The 21,045-nt window shown below is 45.7% G+C and overlaps 1 protein-coding gene across 4 annotated transcripts in view; it reads left to right on the top strand.

Moving 5' to 3' along the window:
- The window catches only part of Snx29 (sorting nexin 29), a 401,413-nt gene that overhangs the window by 279,056 nt on the left and 101,312 nt on the right, over positions 1–21,045 (top strand). For all 4 annotated transcript variants that reach the window (XM_057775566.1, XM_057775567.1, XM_057775568.1 and 1 more), the window contains 2 exons: positions 13,262–13,317; positions 16,870–16,951. In XM_057775566.1, the coding sequence (XP_057631549.1) occupies positions 13,262–13,317; positions 16,870–16,951 (138 nt within the window). The remainder of the gene's footprint in view (positions 1–13,261; positions 13,318–16,869; positions 16,952–21,045) is intronic.

The following is a 21,045-nucleotide window of genomic DNA, read 5'->3' as shown; positions in this document are numbered from 1 at the left end:
TCTAACTGTTTCTGTTCCCAGAGCTTTCCTTCTCTACACTTCGTCTTAAAAAACAAGCATGCTTTCAAAAGCTTTCCAAATAGCACAACATAAAAACATATTTAGAAAGAATTTAATAACATGCACAATAATTCACAGGGCAGAACACTGGTCTCTCTTCTAGTGACCTTGCTGTGGAAACTTCAGCACACATCCTTCTGGAAACCTTTTATGCATACACATTTCATAGACTTAAATGTATATGCATATAAGATATGCTATCCAGATTGTTCTGAGACTTTCCCGTCTCCATTCATGAATATATGCTGGCTCCTTCCTCTTTGTGTTTCCCATCTAGCCTTCAAGGTCTAAGCCCAGTCTATCCTCTAAACAGATCTCAGTGGCCATGCTGGTGCTCCCTGTACCTGCCTGCTTCTGACATTCACTGTTCTCATCAGCAGATTGTTTGGCTTTCCTGGGAGGTAACGAGCCTTGTAAAAGGCAGTGGTGACCACACTCCTGCCTGCAATCAATGGCAACTTCTATTGAGCATTTTTGTGCCCCACAACCCATTTCAAGTGCTGTAATATATTAGCAAGCCTGTGAGATAGACATTGTCATTTCCATTTAGGGAACATGAAGGCCCAGGTGAGATGGGTGCCCCCATTTGCTGACTACTAAGGAGGGAACCAAGAGGCCTCTTGCTTTCCCAGAGCTGTCCGTATATTTATGTATGACCAGTCCTGCCCACCAGGGAGAGTGGTGTGAGGTTCAGATTATAGAGAGCTCCTTCCAGTCCGCCACGTGGAAGGTGAGCTCTCACTTGATCGTATCCCTGAGCGCATGCCCGTGCTCCCGTGCCACATTCTCTCCTGGCATTCATCAGCACTCAGCACAGAATTGCTTATTTGTCTCTGCTCTACTTGGCTGAGCTCCCGGCACCTGCTATGGGCTATTAAATATTTATCGAACGAGTGACTATTAGTGCCCACTTCTCACCGAGCATCTTCACTCTGGATGCCCAGAGCATGCTCACTGAATTTGACCAAAATTTTTAGGTTCCAGCCCCATTCTGTGTATCAGTCTCAAGCTGAGCATGTTCCTGTTGTCATTTTTTAAAAATTTGCTGTCAAGTGTAAGGGGCTATTGCAGCAAGTATCACCCACCCCTGATTTCTTTGCTACCTAACCGAAACAATTACCGGTTTGTGTATGAAGTTACCCCTCTGCTACAGAAGAAAAATAGGGTGTGGGAGCTGGAAGGGCTCTCTGGTTTGTGATCTCTGTGTCTTCTCGATGTCCCCAGTGAAAGACCCAGAGACAGCAGCCTAGACAGGGCCATGTGTGCTTTAGATAAGTACAAACTGTGTAGTCCGTGCCATGAAACAGCCCATTTGTACATCATTCTGTCCTCACTTTCCCCTGCCACATCTGTCTTGTCCTTTTGTGGAAGCAGTGGCTGCTGCAGGGATAGAGTGACTCTTGGAGACCCTGGGACCACTGTGGCAGAGCTGGCTTAGTTTCCTGCACCATCTAAAACTAATGTGCGTGGCCGGAGCAGGCCACGCTGGATGACTTGAGTCATTTGGTGTCCGTTCATGGGTTCAGTCAGCCAGTGGCATGAGTTCCCAGAAAACAAGGGGATACAAAGCAGCAGTGTGCCGTGTCTGCCCGTTTCCTGTACCTCCTCTGCTCAGGAAAGAGGGAAGGAAGCTCTGAGTGGCAAATGACTGTGCCCTCTGTCGCTCAGCCTGGTAGACAAGAGTGGGGGCAGGCGGCTGTCTAGCAGAGCACCTTCTCGCTGCTTTGACTTGTCTCCACAAACACCTTGTATAACAGTCACCAAGTTCAAAGTGGGGTGTGTCACACCCGGGGAGGTGTAAGTATCAAAGGGCTGTTAGACATCACCATGCCTGACATCTTCAGCAGAACTCACTTGCTGTTTATTGACAAAAGAGATTGACAGTTAGGCTGGTTTCTTCCTGGCAAGGCCATTACTTGTCTCATTGTTTTTGCACACAAGCTCACTGAGGTTATGAGGTTTCTGATATAGATGCATTCTTTTGGGGGCCAACATTCAACCCCCTGTAGTTGCTATTACAGAACAAAATTTAGAATACATAGTACATAAATACTGGCAGATTAGCTTAGGTGTAGAGAAAATGCCTGCTATAGGCCTGCCCACCTCCTTTCCTCTCTCATGGTGTGGGTAGAAGTCCTTCAGAGGTCTGCCACTGTGGGAGCAAATAGTCCAGGCCAAAATACCTTCTTCCCTCTACCCTGCAGCTCCCTCTGCCCCTCCCAGCTGGTACATGACCTTTTGGTTTGATATCACGTCTTGTCATTAATGGCTTGGATGGGTTGTATGCTTTTGCCCTTCTTGACTGAGGATGTGACTCCAGATCAGAACTTGATATAAATTTTTGGAATAAATATATATTACAGGAGAGTGTATGGTTTGTGATAACGTGGTTGGCTCTCAAAGGGTGGGAGCTGCTGAAGTCAGACTTTCCAACGGTCTGTGATGCCACAGGCGACTGTCCACTACTGTCCACCCCTGAGCTGTATCCACTGGGAAGAAGAACAACTTCTGCTTGCTAAGACCAGCTCTGCCAGGCTCTGGGGAGGCAATTTGCTTAACGCCCACACCAGCCCACCAAGGCAGCTTGTTGCTCTGTTCCCCTGGAGGAAAGTGAAGCCCGAGGAAAAGCCATGACTAGTCTTCATAAAAGCGAGACCAAGGCAAACCTATTTAGAAGAGTAGAGATATCCAAACGTTGTCACGGAGAGCTAATAGGTACCATAAATGTTGCAGAGTTTAGAGAAAACACAAGAACTTTACTGATAAACTACTTGACACACCTCAGCAATACTTTCTTCTCTTACTTTGTCCAGCCTATTCTCTACTATAGAGAATAGAAACACAATCCAGCTATTCCTCTAGCCCAAACGAATAAAACTTTTCAAATGTTTTATATGAAGAAATTAAGTTATAAAAAGGTTTTTTCAATGACTGCTGGTGTGCTCAGCACTGAAGTTTCATCCCTGCCGCCTTTCTGTACCCACCGTGTTACTCGTCTGTCTCTCCGATGTCCTGCATTTACCCAGCCATCGTTTGCTGTCCATTCACCATCACCAGTCCTTTATCCATCACTGCCTATCATTTACTCACCCATAATCCACCTACCCACCCACCTATCATTTATCCACTTGTAACATAACTATCTACCCACCCACCATTTATCCATCCATTTCCCATTGTCCACTTATCCATCTTCATTTGTGTTTTGCTTTTCAGTTTTTAAAAATTGCGGACATCATCACACATTTCTTCCCAAGGTTCATGCTGAGCTTTAACTTAACCCAAAGTACTGCTCTGTGCCCCTTCCTGGACGCGTCGTGCTCCCCTCCCAGAGGCACACATTCTTCCATTTTTCTTTATGTATCTAAAATTGCATGATCGTTAAGCTTCACTGAGCAAGTTAGCAACTTGCGTTGCACGTAGTAAAAACTGGAAGGTACCAAGTTTTATAGAATGAAAAGGCTTTTTTTCTGATCTTTGTTTCCAGTGTCCTTCCTCCCAAAATATTCAGTCTAAGTGCACAGGCACACAACTCTCCCTCCCTCTTCACTGCCACCTGTCTTGTGCCAGGATTTGGGCTCTGGTGTTCTATCTTAGGCCTTTCCTCATTAGCAGAGAAGGAAGACTGCAGTTTGCTTGGTAGCTGTGTAGTATAACTGTGTTTTATAACTATTCATGACTTCCTTGCAGGCTCGCATTACCATGCGTGGTGCTGCAGTATGTCCTTGTATATTTGGCTTCATGCATATGTTGTCTAAGCATCTTAATTGCACGGAAAGAAGCTGGTGCCCACTCTTAGTAAACTGGATCATTTACATATGCTCCTTCCTTCCCTTCCCTCCTCCAACCATCCATTCATCCATCTGTCCATTTGGATGTCTGCTCCTCTATCCATTCAGTGTGAAGATTCAGTGAGCAATCTCGTACGTACCTAATACCACCTTGGGCTCTGAGAATAATGTTCTCGAGACCCTCATAATCTTATGGAACAAAGTGATCCATCAAAAATGAATCGGCAGAAGTTGGAATCTATGCGACTTTCCAGACAACACAAGAGGATAAAATAAAAAAGCTTGTAGTTGCTAGCCTCTGAATTTTTGGCCTTGAATATTTTTAAAACCACAAGCAACTGATGCCTGTAATTGTATACTTGCAAACCAGGCAAATTAATGACCAGACAAGCACAGAACCTTGCATGTGCTCCAGACCCCTTGAGTCATCCTCAGGGTGGTGAGAGTGCAGGTCACCATCGTGATCCCTTCTACAGCCAGGCGTCTGCCAGCCTGGCACCCCAGCTGTGCCAGGACCTGTGTCCTTTTACACTTGGTCCCTTACTTTAAGATGAGGTGAGAGAGCAGGAGTGTCAATGGGTTGAAAAATATTTCCCACTTTTGGCTGAGAAAAATGAGAACTAATTGCTTATGGGAAGGCTATTTGAAAACAGACTGTGAGAGAATGACTCTGGCTCATACAGATTACTGTGCCATTTCATGTTTGGGACAAGTGTTCACTGTGGTTGTCATGTTTCCTTCTTGCCTTTTCTTTTGAGCAATGAATCTGAGAGCTTTGTAATTAAAAGACAAATAAAATTCTTTTTCTTTGGTTTTTTTTTTTATTCCCAAACTAACTTATCCTAACCACACATGAAGATTTTGAATTGATGCAAAACAGTTTAAAAATTGATTGACATTTCAGTATGGAATTATAACTTACACTATGATTCATTCATTTAGTCAGTACCTGTGGTGTGTCAGGTGTTAGACCAGGCTGCTGAGTGTCGTGTGAACTGGTGGCTGTGGTGATGAGGAAATGCAGACTGCTCTCTGAGCTCACTGAGAGGGACTGATCACAGACAGCCAGTGTGGGCTGATGGTCCTCTAGGACAGGTGGAGGGTAGCGGTGGGCCGTCCAGTGCATTCGGGAAATACTCTCAGACATCGGCCTCTGTGAGAGGTGCTCCACTGCCGAAGTTCTGAACTTCCGGGCTCTGAGAGGCAGAATGTGAGCAGTGAGGATTCCATTGTGGGAGGCAGCATACCTTTGTGTAGAGTGCCTACTCTAAATCCGGGTGCAAGCTCAAATCCTGCTCCTGGTACTGACTCGCTGTATTGCCTTGGGCAGTTTTTCTGGGCTTGTGTTATATATGTATATATATATATATATATATGTATGTATGCCAAATCACTCAACAATGTAATGGCTTGAAAAGGGACAACCCAGCTGGGCATGGTGGCAGATACCTGTAATCCCAGCACTTAAGAGCCTGAGGCAGGAGGATTGCGAATTGAAAGGAATCATGGGTTACACAGTGAGCCCCTTCCTCAAACACTGCCAGTTATTTTCTTATCTCAGTGACTCTGTTCTTTGCTGGGCTCGGCTGGTTGTTCCCTCTCCTCTGACGTGGTGGGAAGACTGCAGTGATGTGGCCCCCCAGCGCTAGCCTTCCGAGGTGTTACTCTCATTCTCACTGGTGCTGCTGGCTGTCCACTGTCTTCTCAGGTGCAACTTTTGGCCAGATGAGTTGATGCTGGCTAGGGGTGCAGGAACGGGTCCATTTTCTCTGATAAAAAAAGCCCAGCAATGGTGGCACACGCCATTAATCCCAGAACTCAGGAGGCAGGCAGATCTCTGTGAGTTTGAGGCCAGCCTGGTCTACAGGACAACCAGGGCTGCTACATAGAGGAACTCTATCTTGAAAAACAAACAAAAATTTTAAAAAATGCCAGGCAGTGATGGCACATACCATTAATCCCAGCGCTTGGGAGACAGAGGCAGGTGGATCTCTGTGATCTCTGAGTTTTAGACCGGCCTGGTTGACAGAACTAGTTCTACAATGGTCAAAGCTACACAAAGAGACCCTGTCTCAAAATAACGACAACAAATTTTTAAAAAGGCAACAAAGAAATGCTATTGGAAATCTTGGAGTGTTGTGAAGAACTACCACATGGCACTGGGGAAACTGGGGTTCTCTTTTGAGGTTCTTAGTCTCATAAAAGAATTTTTAAGATTGGACTCAAAGGGAAACTCAAGGACATAGTATTTGAGTTAAAAAAAAAAAAACCACCATGGGGCAGTCTAGCTGTACATCTTGAAGCTGCCCGTAGTGTGGGGTTCCTGCAAGCTCTACTGTCAGTAGGGGAACAATCTGCATGAGGATCGTGAGGAGCCCCAGTTCAGCATGACTTAGTAGCCAGGGTGTTCAGACTTCTGGAGTCTGACCCTGAGTAAATTTTTCTTTCTCTTATTTAAACACAGTACAACTTGGGGGAAAAAACACCAAACCTTTCTTTGCAACAGTTATCTAGCTTGGGATGTGGCTACGTCAGAAACTCACTCCTTTGCAAAATACCCATGTCCTCTTCCTTAAGAATGGGTCCTGTTGACTAAGAAGCAAGGCTCAGGAGGTCTAAGGGCTCCACAGAACAGCAAAGTGTAGTGGATTGTTAACACATCCATTCCCGTCTTCTCTCTTAAGGAGAAAGCCACCTGTTTAACATTCTGGTTTCTATATTGCTGTCTGTAAGCATACACGTGCCCTTTACATATAAGAGGAAATGGAGAAGAGAAGGGGAAAGCTGGCATGGAGGCCAGTCATGTGACAACAGGCAGCTACATGGCAGGGAGCCTTTGAGAATGAGTGAAGAAACAAACCCACAGTACCGGGGGCAGCACAACGTGGCTCTGACCACATCCGAAAGAGATGGACCAGAAGGAGGACTAGTGAGGCCTTTCCAGGTCAGCCCCACAGACCGGGTGCAGAAGGGACCTCACAGTGACCCATTCCTCTGAAGGTGATCTTAGAACCAGGTTCTTGACCTGCTCAGCTGGGTTAGCTTTCGAGGTAGGAGGCAAGGGCATGTCTCCACCTAGAGGTGGACTCTATTCTTTACTGGTGGCGGGTGCTCTCTTCCAACATGGAAAGAGTTGATTGTGTACAATCAGTGGGGCTCCTGAGCAGGTGCAGGGCTGACGGTGCTCCTGACGTCTGTGCTGACGGTGCTCCTGACATCTGTGTTTCTCGTGTTCATTCACAGGAGTCCTCGCATATGTCTTCTCTGAGGCTAGGGATGGCACCTTGACACAGGCTGCCAACTGGAGGACTGGGGTGGGCTGTTTGTGGTACAGGAAGCCTTAGAAGACCCGTGCTGGTGTCTTGTATTTCCCTTGTGACTGCAGGGAAGGCTGGGTGTGCCTGCTTATTTTGAGGCAGGATCTCATTAAGTTACCTGTGCTAGCCTTGAACTTCTGATCCTCCACCTTATCCTTTTCCATAGCTTTGCTTACGGCTTCTGGCAAAGCTTCACCATCAGGTTTTGTTTCCTGTCCACCTTTTGTGTATGTCTGTCCGGATTTCTGCCCATAGGAGATGCTGTGCTCTCTCTGATGGTTTGAACAAGCTGGCTTATGGTCCCTTTTTTCTTTCCTTTCTCTTCTGCTTTCCTCCCCTCTCTTGCCATCTCTCTGTACTCCCCTCCACACCTCACTTCCCTTCTAATTTCAGAACCATTTATGGAAGACAGAGTGGCCATTTTGGGTAGATTCTCTAGTGTCTTCTTGAGTATGGGGAACTGGCAAGTCAGTGATGGATTCTGGCTAGAACTCCACAGTGACATTGAGGGTGTGGTGTGGTGAGGGCTATTGGCTTTGGCCTGTCCTTGCTTCCAGCCCTCAGGGGACCCTGAGACGGAAAAGGCAGTGAAAACCTGATGCTGCCTGGGAGTGGACGCTGCCATCCCTCTTACTGTCTACCTGGCTGGGCATAACACTGGGGCTTTTGCTCCAGAAGGACCCAAGCATCTGTCTGTACTGCTTATCCAGTGATTGGACTTTGCCTGACTTTGTACCACACTGCTGCCTCATGACTGCCTAGACCACTGGTCAGTGGGGGAACAGCCTTTTTCTGGGGCCAGTGAGAAGCAGATACAGATACGGTGCTGGCCACTTCATTCAGCCTGCATGGAGGGCAAGCCAGAGAGGAGATCACAACCCAGGGCTGGACCTCTTGGATTCCTCAAGTTTCAGGACATCTAAGATGTGTTTGTGTTTTGCAAGTATTCTGATTTGCCTTATAAAATATCTCTGTTCCATCCTTATTTATGACCAGAATATGCTATGGAATCAACATTCTGGCCAGGCCTGGTGGCACACAGCTACAATCCAAACTATTTAGAGACCAAGGCAGGAAGATTCCAGATATGGGATTCCCCTCTTTATGCTGTGAATATCATTGGTTAATAAAGAAGCTTCTTTGGGCCTATTGCAGCACAGAATAGTGTAGTAGGAGCTGTGGGCTGTGTTCCTGCCGCCCCAGCTCATGGTCGCCTGGCTAGCTTATGCCCCAAAATAATGACACACAAACTGTATTCTTTTAAACACTGCTTGGCCCATTTCTATTCATGTGTGTAGCACCCCAAGGTGTGCTTACCGGGAAGATTCTAGCCTACGTCCATCCTGGGTCAGAGCTTCATCATGTCTGCTCTGGAGACGAGAGCATGGCGTCTGTCTCTCAGAGGAGCTGCTCTGCATCTGAGCTCACTTCCTCTTCCTCCCAGCATTCTATTCTGTCTACTCCACCCACCTAAGGGATGGCCTATCAAATGGGCCAAGGCAGTTTGTTTATTGACAAATGACCTTCCTCCATCAGAATAGGGTAAGGCAGGAATTCCAAGCAGATAGACAAGGAGAGACTAGGCAGAGTCAAATGCAAGATATGTAGCTGCCGAATGAGACAGATGCCCAGAACTTTACCGGTAAACCACAAACCTCATGGTAAAATATAAAATAATAAGAAATAGGTTGATTTAAGATGTAAGAACTAGCTTGAAATATGGTAGAGTCATTGGCCAAGCAGTGTTGTATTTAATATAGTTTCTGTGTAGTTATTTTGGGTCTGGGTGGCCAGGAATGAAAGAGCAGTCTCTACCTACAGATTCCAAGTTCAAGGCATGCCTGGTGCAGATAACTTAGTAAGACCTGTCTCAAAATACAAACTAGAGAAAGGGTCAGGGGTATAACTTAGTGGTAGGATATTGGGGTGTGGTTTATGGTATACCCAGCACTGTGCTAGAATATTGGGGTGTGGTTTATGGTATACCCAGCACTGAAAAAGAACAAGAGTGTGCTTTCTGACGTTGGAGTGAGCCCAGAGGAGATCTGGCATCACTTTGGACAGACAGCAGGACAGACAAACTTCAGATGTACATTGACCTTTACCCTCCATCATCATGGTGTAGAAGGTGCAGAGCTTGACCTGGTCACCATCCTGGTTCCCCAAAGACCCCCAAGGTCACAGCCTTTTTTCCCCCAAGCAGCCTCTGCAGGATTCAGGAAGACACGATAAGTATCTCCTGGCTTCCTGATCCTGGTAATGCCACAGAGTTAGAAGAAAAGCCTCTAAGCCGGCAGGACTTAACAACCTTTAAGCAATTACATTCATCTCTAGAATGTTCCCAGAAAACCAGTACCTCTGAGGGGATACTTGCTGTCAGAAAAATGCCTAGTACCTCTTCCTCCTCTTCCCCCTCCTCCTCTTCCTTGAGAAAGCACTTTGCTTTGTAGTGGCAGCTTGATGCCTGCCCTGTGTCTTTTCCTTTCCTTGCGTCTGGTTTGCCTGTGGTTTTTGCTTTGAGGGACACACATTCAGAGACTCTTCTGAGGTGGATTCTCTGGGGACCCTGCCTTCAAGATGGTGGCTCTCGTGCGCTGGTAAGGAGGTGTGCTGTCCTTAAAACCTTCAAGTCCCTTCTCTAGTTAATCTTGAGCTGTCCCTGGCCTCAGGAGCTGAGGAGAGATTGAGGGAGGAGCAGTGCCTGTCAGCTGCCCCTCGTCACTGGAGCCCTGGACATGTCTGGACTCTGCATAGTGCCACAGGGGAGAGGAAAGGTACATGGTTCAGAGCCCTGCCTCTGTCCTTCCCACTTGTACCAGTGCCTCTAAGGGCAAAGTCTTTCCCAACCGACTCTGCAACTTGCTAAGCTGCAACAGACCCAGGAGAAGATGGGGAAAGAATATCTACTTTAATAATGATGATTCTCAGATTGCTCTAGAATGCATGTCAGTTAAAACATCTTTGTTTTAGATTACTGCAGAAAAGTGTTTCAGATTCATCTGAATTTGCTGTCATCTTCTAATTGTATTTTGTTGTCCCAACTGTAACGACACAGGCACTGTTACACTTAGGGAGCATATTGGCCTTGTGCACTCCCCCACTGCTTTTATGTAGACTATCAAATTTGGGTATGTGGTAGTTTGAGTGTAATTGGGCCCTGTAAGATCATAAGGAGTGGCACTGTTAGGAGGTGTGGCTTTATTGGAGTGGCATGGCCTTGTTAGAGGAGGTGTGTCACTATAGGGGTGGACTTTGAGATTTTTTATGTTTAGGATATCACCCAGTGTCTCATCTCCTGCTGCCTTCTGATCAAGATGTAGCCAACACTATGTCTGCCCACATGCCACCCTGCTCCCAGTCATGATGATAAAGGACTAAACCTCTGAAACTATAAGCCGCCACCTCATTTAAGCTTTTAACTGGTAGAACTTTATTTCAAAATGCATGCATGGTTAGTGTGTTCACTCCTGAGCTGGAGTTGTAGCTCAGTTGGTAGAGTGCTTGCTAAACATGCAGAAAGGCCCAGGTTCCCCCCACAGAGCATGCCTACCATCAGTGCCTTGGCTTTCACACCGGCAGGGTTCTGATGTGCAAGGTAGGTCACACCTGTCCCTGTGGGGCCCTGGTTGTGTTAGGCCTGCATCTGCACCAGGGTTTTTCTCATTTACAGATCTGTCTTGTAGATCTTTTCATAGTGGAGAGACAATCAACTCATTCTTCAGAAGCATCCACAGTTTTCAGAGCTCCTCAGAAGATAGCTCCTGTTATCCCGTGGAAAGATGGGTAATGAAAATGGCGGCTCTCCCTTCAGTCTCACTCCCCATCTACTGTCAGTGGCGGTGTCTGTGAACTGCTTGTTGTGCATTATCCAGGATGGTGCTCCCTTGCTTTCGCTTTAACAGTCCTCCTCGTGCGGCCACGGCCCAATCTCTCTGTTCTTCTGCTGTTAACATTGTTAATATAGTTGAATAGTTTGTACACATTTTAAGAAAACTTGAGATTTGGTTTTGGTTTATGCTGGGGTTGGAATCCAGGGCCTTGTCCATGCTGGCAAATGTTCTGCCACTGAGCTCACCTGCTGCCTGAGGTATGATCTCTTACGGACATTTTGATTGGTGAATGGCGTTGCTACTTCTAGGTCAATTTTGCCAAAAGGTCCCCTCTCAAAGGATGACTTTTTTAGGGATCTTGGTACCTACAGCCTCCTGCCTTCTGAATATGTTATATCAACTCTTTCCAGCCACCTACAAGAAAGTGATGGTCATGAAAGCAGCAATGTGACACCAAAGCTCTTGGACGGCTCCCTGCTGGGTTTGTAGGCATCTCTAGGCAACACTTTTACTGGGTCACTCTCCCTCCAGGCTGTTATGCATGGCCTGAAAGGTGCCCTGAGTTTGGCTAGGCAGATTCTTCATGTGTCCTCATGGATAGCAATATGCAACTCTTACTTCTCTATCATACTAAACTATCACCATATCACCTGAGCTTGCAACCAGTGGCTGTGGCTTGGGGCACATTTTGTCCTCAGAATAACCCTGGGAGTGTCAGTATTGTCACTGTTAACATGTTGGGGAGTTGAGCTGCTTTGCTAAACTACCTAAGGAGAAAGGTGGTTTATTCTGGGTCATATTTGCAGGCGTTTTGAAGTTCAGCATGGTGAGGGGGAATGGCAGAGTACCTGAAATGAGAAGCAGTAAGAAGGAATGCTGGCTGGCAGGCTTTCCCAAACCATTTCCATTGAGGGTGGGCCTTTTTCTTCTTGGTTGTGTGACTTTACCTGGGGAGACACAAATGTCTGTTCTCCCCAGATGGGGGCAAAGCAATGATTCTACCTATCTTGATGATCTAGTGAATTTATTAGGGTTACTTTCAGGGACATGGGTGACTCAAAGGCAGCTGACCAAGAAGACCACCTGGCATGGGTGGTGGCTCACAGGAGTTACATCCCTTGGAGCTCCCTGGGAGTTCAGCTGGTTAAAGGGTCTACATGCTTACATAAAATTTGGACAGAGCCTGAAGATCTGATGTAATGCTTTCTGTATTTGCTTCCTGAGTCTTCTGAACACATTGGCTGCCTTTAGACAAGTCCTCACAAACACACTGGTGTGCCTTACCAGTCTTCTAGATGATTCTGAATCTACTCACCACTGTGTATCTCAGAGAACTGATTTGCTCACGGCTGTGGAGCTGGGAAGAAGGGAGGCACTAAGTTGGTACTAAGGCATTTAGGTCAGGACCCAGGCTCCCGCCCACTCTTGCTCCTGCCTCTACAGCTGAATGGAACTAAATGGATATTGGTGACAATTTCCCCTTGCTTCCCCACACGATTCTTTGTTTCAGGTGTTTTCCCTTTCTTTGTTTACATTCTTAAAATCCTAGATCACTTTAATCAGATGGCAAAAGGAAGCCCCTCACCTTGGGGGTGGGATAACATGATCCTCTATTTAGCATATACTGGTATGGGGATCCCATAGTCAGAGCATAGTTATTGTCGGTTGGGGCTAAGGGTCCCTGGAGATCATTTGCTGTTGGTACCTCCTGGCCATCTCACTTGGCTTTGTGGCATGTGGTTAGGACCCAAGCAGCATCAGTAGGGGCCATTGTGACACTGTTTGGTTCTGTCACCAATCATGTTTTCAGCCAGGAGCCTTCATGTTCTTTCTGCCTGCAGTTTTGCATACATTATGGGACAAAAGGACAGCCATTTTGAGGGAGTAGTGGCCTTTTGTGCTTACATACTGGGTGTGATATTTGTGATACTCTTCACAGTGACAATAGATTTTTTTTTCATTGCACAGATGATATCTTGTATCTCCAATCCTAATTAGTCCTTTATGGCTCCAAAATTACATGCTTTTGTATGCCTGTGATTATCTCAATAGGATTAGCAGTGCCTTTTCTGTAAAGATAATTGAGACCGCGCATGGCAGTGTGTTTTTATGACTGCAGCATCATCCCCTGCCACCTCTCCATGAAATCTTACTGTTTTCCAGTAGCCACTTTCCCCCTCATTCTGAGAGACAAGTTTTTGGTGAATGTGCAAACTGTGGTAACCTATGCATTCTTCTCTCTTCTTCCTTATCCCAACTGCAGGTGCCTGGAGATTTGAGCCAAACATCTGAAGACCAAAGTTTGTCAGATTTTGAAATGTAAGTTTATGCATGTGCTCTAGAGAGGCCCTCAGAGAGTGAACCCTGTTGCTAACCTATGTCCTGAAGTCTGCAAGGGATGGCAGAAATGTCCATGAGGTGCACACAGAACCCGTTTGGTTATAGACCTGGGAACATTTGCTGAGGTCCAAATTGTCTAACGTGCTTGGTTTTCCCCTGGGCATTCCAGATCATTTCGGTTTTGACTTGACATTTAAAATTGGGAAGGTGTCACATAGAGTTGTGACTTGTCACTCCCGCTAGGCCATGGCCAGCTAAGGAGGAGCCGAGGTTCCTTTTGCACAGGGCCCACACTCTATTCTTCACCTTGCTGCTGCCCCATGATCCACTCATTATAGTTTCATTGCTGTGGTGTTGACTGGCTCAGATTCTGTCTGAGGGCTCTGCTGCTAACCCCTGAGGGGGCAGTCATTCTTCAGACACTTTCTGTTTTGGGAATCCATAGTCCCCTTAGGCTCTCAAGGAACACGGAGCCTGAGAGAGCCTCCTTCTTTTCATGTGGTTGTGGTCAGTGGATGAAGGTCGAGCCTCTCTAGCTTTAGACCCAGGAATTCAAGACCAGGCAGACACACAGTGAGCCTTAGTCTCAGCAACAAAGAACCTTCCTCCCTATGAGAACGGTCACTCAGAAAGGCTACTTTAGAGCCTGGGGGAGGCAGGACACCGGAAAGAGCATTTTGTCTAGAGCTAGGAGACCTGTGTTGAAATCTTAGGTGCTGGTTTTACAACATCCTGACCTCAGGTAAGCCTAGTGTCCCTTTCACATGGGGTGAAAGTCCTTGAACCAGTTTTGCAGAGTATGTTAGCACCTGGTGTGGGACTGTGGACAGCACAGGGAATTGGGAGCCCCATCTGTCTTGGGGGCTGCCATGAGGTGGATGTGCTAGATAAGAAAGCAAGGACAGGGAGAAAATGATCTAAGTTAAAGATGACCTTGACACTCCAGTGTATACACCCCCACCGCAGGGCCTTAAAGCACACATATAAAAACAGACTAAAACACAGCCAGTCCTAGGATAACAGTTAAGCTACACACTATTTCCAATATAGAACCACCAGAAAGAAGGTCAGTAAGTAATTGAGCTTTAACAACATTATAAGGAAATTAAACAGAACATAGCTAAAGATACAGATACAAATAGAATACACACTTGTGTTAGTCAACTTTTATTACTATAGAATTACATTTTTATTACTTATAGAATTAAAAGGGTTGTTTCGTTTTGTAGGTTCAATTGGTGCTAAGGCAGACTTTTAGTTCTTGGGCCTGTGTTGAAGCACCATGTCAGGGCTGGCAGGAAGCTGCCTACCTCATGATGCTGGGAAGCAAAGAGAATTAGGGGAAGACTGTGGCTCCATAATTCCCTTCCACTAGACTTCCTCTTCGGATCACAGACAGGGGATCGAGCATTTAACACATGAGCCATGTGGATCCTACAGATCCAGCTAGAACAGGTTTCTTCCAAAATACATGTGAGATATTCTCCAGATTAGACCATGCCTCAATAAAATTTTAAAACTGAAAAATACTATTTTCTTTGCCATGGCAGAATAATTTGTGTAATTTGTCCCTCTCCCGTGGTGAAGGTGGCACTGCACCTGTTTTCTCTGTTCCTCCGTCACTCATATTTAGATAGAGTTGTGTCTGCCAGGTCCTACTAGATACTCATTCCATGAATAGATGAGTGATCAATAGGAGGATAGGAGGAGGGCGAGAGGACCAAAGAGCTGGTGTACAGGAGGGAGTCACATAGGCAGTCACTTCCAACACAGAGAACATGTGACCCAGTCTGGGGTCATCTGCTTTGGCCTTAGCTGTTGGGAAAAGGAATGGAACCAGGATGTTGCTCTTCTGTACCCCTGTCTAGGTGACAGAAAGGTTCTGGGGTGCTCTAGGCACAGGCACAGCTTTGGGACCTTTGCATGAGAAATGCTGTTGTGTACACAGACCAATTTGGAGACTCAGTATTGTTGAGTGTGCTTTGAACCCTGAACATATGACCATTCATGGCTTATTGTCTCTGGAAGGAGGGCACCACCTTGGCCCAGAGCTTAGAAGTGCCAGAGTCACAGGGCTGCTCCCCTGAGGGTTGTGTGTGTGTGTGTGTGTGTGTGTTTAAATGAGGATAGATTGCATTTCACTCTGGAGATTGTGAAATCATGAAGGTCATGAATTCTTCAACAAACCCCTGGCATCTTGGATTATGCTACAAGCCCAAGAAGCTGACGGCCTCTGAGTAGGAATGCTCAGGATAAGCTGCTCTCCCTGGATAGCTCTGTGTGGAGGCAGACAGGGTCTTTCAGAATGGGTACTGTGCTTAGACAGCTGTCAGGATGTTCCTGAAGAGCTCAGCCGTAGCCCCCTTTTCAAGTGGGTGGAGCTGTGGTGGGGTATGCGTTGTGTGCCTCAAGTCACCACGGAAGGCAGAACTGTTATAGAACCAAAATACCGTCAAGTGTGTCTTAACCCGTTCTCAGGGGGTGGAGCGAGTCAGCGTGAAGGAAAGCACGGGCTGTGCTGTTGACATCCTTGGGAACGGCTGCAAATGGAACCCAGGCACTGGCTGGTGTTGGGCAAGTGCTCTACCATTGGCCTGGGCTCCATGTAGTTTAGTTTAAATCTTGCTTGTCCTAGTTAGCTTCCCTGTCGCTGTGATAAACACCAGAACCAAAAGCAGCGTGGGGAGGAAAGAACTTCTTTGGCTTATGTGTTACTGTCCTTCATCCAGGGAACTCAAGTCAGCAGCTTGCAGCAGAAACCACAGGGGAGCACTGCTTGCTAGCTTGCTTCCTCTCCTCCACTCAGCCACCTTCCTCACACAACCCAGGCCTAACTTCCCAGGGACGCACTGCTGAGGTAGATGGGCCTCTGACGTCAGTGCTCTCAGGCCAGTTGTATGGAAGCTGCCCGTTAGTCCCTCCTCCGGGTGTGCCAGTTCAACAACTGCAGTGGAGTCTGACTGCAGTACGCCATGCTGTAGAGGAGTCACAAGGGGGCGTCTGACCTTTTCTAATTTGTTATTTTCCCTTGTCCTTTTCTTCTCCAAGGTCAAGCAGTTGTCACTCCCCAAACCATAGGTGAGATCAGGGCTAGAAATCAGGGTAGTGGATAGTCATATGGTTCCATGGGGTACTCCAGAAACTGGGTGCTACTGTATATGACCTCCCATGGCTCCCTATGACTGTTCCTCTATCAGAGTGGTGTCTGAGCTGCAGATGCATCCTAGGCCAAAGTCACTTAGCTGCTTAGAGCTGAAGACCAAGCTCTTTCTCATTCCAGAATGTACACTGCATATGTAAATTTCAAATACATGTACACACACACATCCCTTAAACCAAGGTCCTTAGAGATAGTCTTCTGAGGTCTAGTGATAATTATTAAACACATTCTTATCTCACTGATAAGTATGATGTAATCTGTTGTATAAATGACTTGTTTGAAATGCCTTTTAGAGGACAAAATAGTCTCTTGGCTTGCTTTTTTTTTTTAATAAGTAAAAATGGTCACTTTCATCTCTTTATTCTGGCCAGATCTAATCGGGCACTGATCAACGTTTGGATCCCATCTGTGTTTCTCCGAGGCAAAGCAGCCAATGCATTTCATGTGTATCAGGTAAGTACCTGGGTTTCGTGGCGACCAGTGTTGTGTTTGTGCCATGGTGCTTTGCATGCTGGCACTATTTGTATATCTGCAGGATCTGCGCTGAGGAGGTGGTGTGTGGCCTTTGGTCAGGTAGAAGGATGTGCATGGAGTCCTGTTGTTGCCTTGTGCTGCTGTTGCTCTGTGACTTTGCCAGCTGTCTGAAGCTTGACGGCTGTCCCCCGCAGCACCACACACCCACTCTTCTTGTCTGGCTTCAGCCAGGACCTGGTTCATGTCTCATAGTCCATCTTGGATCTCAGGCCTGTGGCTGAATCTTGGGGTTAGGAGTAAGATTTTCATTTTCATGGCTGGCTCAATTTGGCCCTGTACCAGGGTTGGCAGTGATCTCACTCAACCACGTGTCTGAGAGTGGGAAAAGGACCCTAATAAAAACCACACTATACTTTTGTTGTTTTGAGAAAGGATGTCGGTACATAGCCTAGGCTGGCCTTAAGCGTGCAAGTGTGTGGGTTACAGGTGTGCCACCATGCCCAGTCAGGTTACACATTGCAAAGGAAAGGGCCCCTTTTCCGCAAACAAGCCTCAGAAGTGTCCAGGCACTGTTTGCACGAGTGCTTCAGAGTCGAGCTCTGCAGGGTCTGTGTGCTCTGGAGATGGTTTTGCAGGCAGATTTGTGGGGATTTAGATGTGTATGTTTTAGTTCCATGCGTAGCATACGCATTAGCCCTTGTCTGACAGTGCTTCTGGTTGGTGTTTGGAAACATTTTAGGCAGCTTGATACAGTGTTTTCCATGTCACTGATAATGGATAGAAATGACTTATTTAAATAATGGTACCACTAAGAATTATTTATAAGATTTTTTAATGCATGTTATTTAGACTTGAGGTAATTTCCAGAGAAGCATATAGAAAAGAATGATAAAAGCAAAGAGAAAAATAGACCAGGGTTGGATAGCTCAAAGGATTTAAAAGGAAAGAGCAGAGACTGTATTATTATGAGGTCCAACCTAGTCCTTTCTGGTAATTTGAATTTCCTGCAGGCTTCCTGGCGGCCATTGTGAAAAGGAAAGGCAGTTGATTATTTTGAGTAATTAATCCCATTGCTAACAACAAGAAAAGCTGTTAATCCCTCCCAGAGAGCTAAAAAGAAACCTCCACACGGGACTTCAGAGTGAGGAAGGCAGGGACCGATGATTCTCCGCTATAAGGCAACTTACTGTCTACTTTCTAAGGATCTCCTTTCCGGCAGCACAGCCACAACCACGGATGACCACATGCCCGTGAAGAGCCCTGTGTGGTTCTCCAGCAGAAGTGTGCTGTGTCCCACCCCAGCCACCAGCCGCACATGGTCGTTAGATTCTGATTATTAAAACCAAATAGATTGAACACCTGTTTGCTGGTCACACTGGTAATGTTTCAGGTGCTCACTGCTGTGTCTGTGGTGGCCTTGGCCACATGGTCATGTTTCAGGTGCTCACTGCTGTATCTGTGGTGGCCTTGGTCACATGGTCATGTTTCAGGTGCTCACTGCTGTATCTGTGGTGGCCTTGGTCACATGGTCATATTTCAGGTGCTCACTGCTGTGCCTGTGGTGGCCTTGGTCACATGGTCATGTTTCAGGTGCTCACTGCTGTGTCTGTGGTGGCCTTGGTCACATGGTCATGTTTCAGGTGCTCACTGCTGTGTCTGTGGTGGTGTTGCATGGCAAGGATAATGTCTCTATCAGAGTGGAAGCAGCTTGAGAACTGTGCCTCCTCTGGAGGGGGACAGCAGGGTCTCTTGTTGCTAGTTTAGAAGACAGTGTCTGGAGTTTAAATGACAGAGCTTTTGGGAAAGCTTTTCCCCGTAGTGCTTCTACGGCTTCTAGTGCAGGGTGCCTAACTGTCTAGCATTACAGTGTGACGTCGTCATCTACAAGGTGTTGAGCCACAGTCATAACTATTTGGAACACGTGTCCTGTGGGCTGCAGGCTAGACATGCCTGCCTCCTCTCTGGAGGATGTCCCAGCTTTATGCCCTTCCTTGTCCCTACTTGCATAACACAGGAGGCTGGTGATTGACACCTTTGGCCAACAACAGGTGTCATTTGTTTTCCCTATGTTTATTTTTGCATTTGCCTCTGAGTTATGACACAATTCTGCTTTCTCATATATGAGGTACGATCTTTAAAAATAAAATTTAAGTAAATTGGAAATGAGTCAGCTTAAAGAATAATACTAAATTCACAATAGTGAATAGAGCAACAGGCTAAAGGTGATACCAGATGGGAACATTGGCATAGGAATGACTAGGCTAAGGTAGCAATATAAATAATAATTACCAGCTGCAAGTATCCTACTCCCACACCGATTTGCATGCTATGAGAATTAGCTCTGTCAGTGCTCATAGCAACTCTGCGAGGTAAGACACTTTTATACTTGTCTCATGATAAGGAAACAAAGACACAGAGAAACACATTTAATGACACGACTTTTTAGCTCACACTGCCACCCCTGACAGACTTTAGATTTAATCTCTTTGTTTTAGCTGCTCTCCTGGTGCTGTGATAAATGCTCTGAAAAAAAGCAACCTAAGGGAGAAAGTGTATCTCTGGACTGTCTCTGTCCCACCAGCCAGCTCTCAAATAACCACATGGAAACTTCTTATTAATCGTGAAAGCTCAGAATAGCTTAGGCTTGTTCCTAACTAGTTCTCATAACTTAAATCAACCCATATCTTTTAATCTACATTCTTTTAAGTGATTTGGTTACCTTTATTCTGTATTCCCCATCCTGCTTCCTCTCTGTCTGGCTTACAACTCTCTGCATCTCCACCCTTCTTCCCAGCATCTTCTCTACCCTGAAAATCCTGCCTAACTATTGGCTGTTCAGATTTTTATTAAACCAATCCAAGCAACAAATCTGCACAGTGTACAAAATATTGTTCTACATTTCTCCCTCTTTGTCTAAATAAAAAGGAATGGTTTTAACTCTAACATAATAAAACTATAACAATAAGAACAATTATCAGGTAAGAATTACATTTACAATGTCCAATCCATTCGTATTTGACATATTTGTAGAAAATACTCCATTGTTTATTTTATCTTGATGAGTCCAAAGCGTTGTACCTAATTTATCTTCTCTTATAACTAAGGAAAATGCAACTATAAATACCTACTCTTTTTTTTTTTTTTTTTTTTTTTTTGGTTTTTGGTTTTTGGTTTTTCGAGACAGGGTTTCTCTGTAGTTTTTGGTGCCTGTCCTGGAACTAGCTCTTGTAGACCAGGCTGGCCTTGAACTCACAGAGATCCTCCTGCCTCTGCCTCCCGAGTGCTGGGATTAAAGGCGTGCGCCACCACCGCCCGGCTTAAATACCTACTCTTTAACTCCATTAAAGACCCCAGAAGGATATAATATTACCTTACTAAATAGGAAGTGCAGAGCAAGCAGCTTTCAAAACTGAAATAAATGACAGAAACAGCTGACTGCCAAGACAGTTACCCAAGGTTCCTCTGCAATGTTGGGGCATCATCTTTGGCTTACAGGCCTAGAAAATCTATAGACTTTTTTTTTGTGAAATAGATATTTATGAAGGATTGTCCTATCCTCTCTTGGCAAAGTTTGGCAGTCCCTTTTCTTTGTGTCCTGCCTGTCCAGTTTGGCCAGCATACTGTCAGCAGTCAAGGCAAGGGCAGATCCTTGCTCAAATGGCTAGCTTTTGCCTTAAAGAAAGCATAGTTTTGTATTGGAGGGTCTTTGATGCCCATCGAATTCTCTAAAGTAGATTGGTACTGTCACCAAAAGCCTTATGTTATTAAAACATCTTAAACGACACAATCTACAGATCCATGAAGTGTTTAAAAACCATCTGTCTATCTAAAATATATCTGTTTGACCTTGAGAGCATACCTAACATGGCTATAAGTTTGATAGTTAATAGACGACTAACTATTAACCTGTATTTATTTTCCTAAATAAAAATTAAAAACTAATTGCATTAAACAGGAATAGAGATTTAGATATAGTATAACAAAAATAACCTTAAATTTGTATTAGTATACAAAAATCCATACCTGTGGCAACTGTACCACCTGGAACCGTGGTCGGGCAAGGGCCTTGGGAT

The sequence above is a fragment of the Chionomys nivalis genome, chromosome 7 (assembly GCF_950005125.1).
Source record: "Chionomys nivalis chromosome 7, mChiNiv1.1, whole genome shotgun sequence".
Lineage (NCBI taxonomy): Eukaryota > Metazoa > Chordata > Mammalia > Rodentia > Cricetidae > Chionomys > Chionomys nivalis.
The sequence above is the reverse complement of the archived record's forward strand: the minus strand, read 5'-3'. Positions and strand labels throughout refer to the sequence as shown.